General features: G+C 71.2%; 2 protein-coding genes across 2 annotated transcripts in view; both read left to right on the top strand.

The window, feature by feature from the left end:
• Nucleotides 1-1,530, top strand: part of UBTD1 (ubiquitin domain containing 1) — a 2,239-nt gene extending 709 nt beyond the window's left edge. The window contains exons 2-3 of the mRNA XM_019502132.1: nt 118-456; nt 846-1,530. Coding sequence (XP_019357677.1) covers nt 118-456; nt 846-1,231 — 725 coding nt within the window. The 3' untranslated portion in view covers nt 1,232-1,530. The remainder of the gene's footprint in view (nt 1-117; nt 457-845) is intronic.
• A 652-nt stretch (nt 1,531-2,182) lies between these two features.
• Nucleotides 2,183-3,225, top strand: part of ANKRD2 (ankyrin repeat domain 2) — an 18,067-nt gene continuing 17,024 nt past the window's right edge. The window contains exons 1-2 of the mRNA XM_019502689.1: nt 2,183-2,843; nt 2,997-3,158. Of these exons, the coding sequence (XP_019358234.1) occupies nt 2,775-2,843; nt 2,997-3,158 (231 nt within the window). The 5' untranslated portion in view covers nt 2,183-2,774. The remainder of the gene's footprint in view (nt 2,844-2,996; nt 3,159-3,225) is intronic.

The following is a 3,225-nucleotide window of genomic DNA, read 5'->3' as shown; positions in this document are numbered from 1 at the left end:
GCCGGGGGAGGCAGGCTCCAGCGGGCTGGGGTGGGGGGTGCTGCAGCCGTGACTCACTCCTGGTTCCCGTCACGGGCCGGGCGCACCCGAGTAATTGCGGGGCCGGGCCCGGGGCAGCCGGAGCAACAGGACGCGCCGCCGCCCCCGCCCGGCCGGGGACATGCCCGGGGCCGTGCCCGGAGTCGGTGGCAGAGCCCCCCCCCCCGCTGATACGTGCTGGTGCCGCAGGCCGCAACGAGCCGCTGCGCAAGGAGCGTCCCAAGTGGAAGAGCGACTACCCCATGACGGCCGGGCAGCTGCGCAGCAAGCGCGACGAGTTCTGGGACACGGCGCCCGCCTTCGAGGGCCGCGCCGAGATCTGGGATGCGCTCAAGGCGGCCGCCGGCGCCGTGGAGGCCAGCGACCACGGCCTGGCCCAGGCCATCCTGGACGGTGCCAGCATCACCCTGCCCCACGGTAGGTGCCGCCCGCTCGCGTGCCGCCTGGGGGCTGGCAGGGCGGGGAGGGCACCGGGCAGGGTCCTGGGGTCAGGGCGGGCTCTCCGCCTCGGACCCTGGAGCCCGCTCCCTCCTCTCTCCGGCCGGGGGGGTGGCAGCATGCCGGGGTGCAGGATGTGGGGTGGGGGACCACAACCCCCGTCAGACTGGGGCAGCCTGCGCCCTGGGGTGGGAGAGATGGGCTGGGCAGGGTCGGGGCAGTGGCTGGGGGTCCGTAGTGAGGGGCTCTGGTAGGGGGGCAGGCGGTGCGGGTCGGGAGTGAGGGGCACCAGCAGGGCTGGGAGCAGGGGAATGTGGGGCGCCGGCAGGGTGGTTCGTGCCAGCCCTCACCGGCTCTGCCCCGCGCAGGCTCCCTGACCGAGTGCTACGACGAGCTGGGGAACCGGTACCAGCTGCCCGTGTACTGCCTGGCGCCACCCGTGAACCTCATCCAGGAGCGCAGCGAGGACGAGGGCCCCGAGGCGGCGGAGCCGGCGCCAGGGGCGCGGCGCGAGTTCCCGCTCAAGGTGCGGCTGTCGACGGGCCGGGACGTGCGGCTGGGCGCCAGCATGGCCGACACGGTGGGGCAGCTCAAGCGGCAGCTGCAGGCCCGCGAGGGCATCGAGCCCGCCTGGCAGCGCTGGTTCTTCTCGGGGAAGCTGCTGACGGACCGCACGCGCCTGCAGGACACGCGGCTGCAGAAGGACTTTGTGGTCCAGGTCATAGTGAACCAGCCGCCGCCCCCCAGGAACTGACCCGGTGGTGGGCACGGCCCCTAGGCCATGGCACTCGGGCTGGCCCCGGCGTGGACGGGCACCGGGGCTCTGCCCTCCCATGACCCTGGAGGAGTGGCCTGTGTCTGCTGGGCTGCTCCTGTGACAGGCGCTGACCGGGGCGGTGCCCGTGAGGGCTGGCGGGTCCCCCTGCCTGAGCCCCCTTGGACTGTGCTGCTCATGCTGGAGGGGAGACCAGCAGGAGCTGCGGTGCAGGGCGCCCGCGGGGCCGGGGCCACCGTGTCCGTACTCTGTATTTATCAATAAATCCTTCCCAGCTCGGCGGTCTGCAGGGATGCTGGATGGTGGGGGGGCAGGAGCACCAAGGCCCTGTTACCCCCCAGGGGCTCTGTGCCCGGCTCCTCCCCGTTGCTGGCAAGCTCCTGGCTCCTGTTGGCTCTGCCCTTGCAAGAGCCCTGTCCTCGGCCCCAGGGCTGCAGCAAGTGTGTGCCTGTGCGTGCCGGCACGCGCCTGTGCAGGGGCTGCTGGTGGGGGGGTCCTGCTCCACTCTACTTGTCTGGTGCCCCCCCCATCCCAGCTTCTCGCAGCGCACAGCTTGTCCCCTTCCCACTGCAGGACCTGGGGGAGGGACCCCCACTGCATACCAAGGCATCTCCCGTGACCTCAGAAGGGAAGGGTCAAAGGTCACTCTCAGGCTCTAGGTTGGAGTGTGCCCGCCTCGTGGTCCTCGGGCGGTGATGATGACTGTGGCACCTCCCTTGCCCCCCAATATGAGCCCCCTCCTCTGGTCCCAGCGGGGCTGTGCGCAGTGCAGAGACAGGAATAGCTCCTGCCCGAGTTATTCCAGGCAGGCTGGGGTCTGGCTGGCGTGTCCCTGGGGGCTGGCAGATGTGCCAGCACCTGACATCATCTGCCATAGCAGTGCAGAGAGAGCAGCATGTGCGGCAGGGCATGGGGCAGGACCCCAGCTCCCGGGGCACCGGCTTGGGATGGGCCCAGGGGTGACGAAGGGCAGGAGGTGACCAGCCCCAGCGCTCTGCTGCCCTGGTGCGGTGGCTCTGGCTCCTGCCCACACCACAGGCCGGAGCCCCCCTAGGTCCCCCTGCCATGCCAGGGGCCTTTTAAGGGCGATGCCCAGGGCTGTGGGAAGGTGACCGGGGAGAATGTGGCTGGTGAGCTCATGACAAAGGCCCCCAGTCACGGGGCGGGCACACCTGTCCCCTGGGCGCCGCATAAAGCCTGGAGCAGCCGAGCAGCTGCGGACACAGCAGTGAGGACCCACCAGGGCAGGCAGTGCCCAGGGCCGGAGCCATGGAGGCGACTGTGGAGCAGGACCTGAAATGGGCGACGGAGCTCATCGACCAGAGGCTGGCGCAAGAAGAGGCGGCGAAGCAGGCGAGTCCAGGGACGCCGGAGCCAGGCTGAGCCCTGGCACTAGCCCCAATGGCCCTTCCCTGCGGATCTGGCACCTTCCCAGGGCCAAGCCCGGGGGCTGAGGGTTGTCTGTGCTGGGTTACAGAGCAGCCCTGGGCAGTGCCCGGGCTCACCGCCAGTGCTGGTGCGGATGGAGATGCGGGAGCTGGAGGATGAGAAGCACCGGGGGGCCCTTCCCCTCGGCATCGCGGTCCTCAAGGTGAGCTGGGCCAGCCCCTCGTCCCAGCGGGCGGCTCTCCAGCAGCTCTGGCTGCCGGGGGCAGGGGTCGAGGGGGGAGAGGAGCCTGCTGATGGCCAAGCACTACGAGGCAGGGATCCAGGCAGACACCCCACTCCCTCCCTCCTGGTGCAGGGCCAGGAGCGGATGCGGAGGAGCTCGGTGGACCTGCGGCGCGAGATCATCGACGTGGGCGGCATCCAGCACCTCATCGAGCTGCGCAAGCAGCGCCGGCGCCGGCGGGAGGAGCGGGCCGCCACGCCCGAGCCGGCGCCCGAGCCGGAGCCCGAGGACCTCGTAAGGGGCTGGGGAGGAGCTGGAGCCCAGTGGGGGCCTGGGGGACAGGACAGTACCCTCCGGACGG

This window comes from Gavialis gangeticus, unplaced genomic scaffold (assembly GCF_001723915.1).
Source record: "Gavialis gangeticus isolate Ggan-Ray unplaced genomic scaffold, GavGan_comp1, whole genome shotgun sequence".
Taxonomy (NCBI): Eukaryota; Metazoa; Chordata; order Crocodylia; family Gavialidae; genus Gavialis; species Gavialis gangeticus.
This window is presented reverse-complemented; position numbering and strand designations above follow the sequence as displayed.